The sequence below is a fragment of the Atta cephalotes genome (genome assembly GCF_000143395.1).
Source record: "Atta cephalotes unplaced genomic scaffold scaffold00055, whole genome shotgun sequence".
Taxonomy (NCBI): Eukaryota; Metazoa; Arthropoda; class Insecta; order Hymenoptera; family Formicidae; genus Atta; species Atta cephalotes.
Window position 1 is genome coordinate 933,794 of NW_012130119.1, and position 501 is coordinate 934,294.

At 27.9% G+C, this 501-nt stretch overlaps 1 protein-coding gene across 1 annotated transcript in view; it reads left to right on the top strand.

Moving 5' to 3' along the window:
• Positions 1-214, top strand: part of LOC105623296 (probable E3 ubiquitin-protein ligase HERC4) — a 7,246-nt gene extending 7,032 nt beyond the window's left edge. The window contains exon 18 of the mRNA XM_012204694.1: positions 62-214. Within this exon, the coding sequence (XP_012060084.1) occupies positions 62-214 (153 nt within the window). The remainder of the gene's footprint in view (positions 1-61) is intronic.
• The last annotated feature ends 287 nt before the right edge of the window (positions 215-501 follow it).

A 501-nucleotide genomic window follows, 5' to 3' on the forward strand; every position in this document is an offset into this window, starting at 1 on the left:
AGAGAGAGAGAGAGGGTCTTCATAAAAAAATATAATATACTATTTGTTATTTTTGTTACAGATAACAATACAGCCAATGACTGACGAACGTTTTCTACCGGCTGCACATACATGTTTTAACCTTCTCGATCTGCCGCGTTATCAAACTCGTGAAAGATTGAAATATAAATTGTTGCAAGCTATCCAACATAATCAAGGCTTCTCACTCGTGTGAGGTCGTGAAGCGCCTAAATAAGCTCAATAATTAATTACATAATAAAATGTATAAATCAACAGTGAATTGAAAGAATATGCAAATTTAAGTCTTTTATTATGATAATAACCTATAAATGAAATATGAGACATATGGAAAAAAATAACTTAAATTTTTGACTATTTGAAAATAAAAATGTCATGCTTCTGACTTAAATTAAACCGATTATAACATCATTCAGTTTTTATTATACCAAATTTAACAATTTGATATTATTTGACATGCACTTTGACAAATATTTAATATAT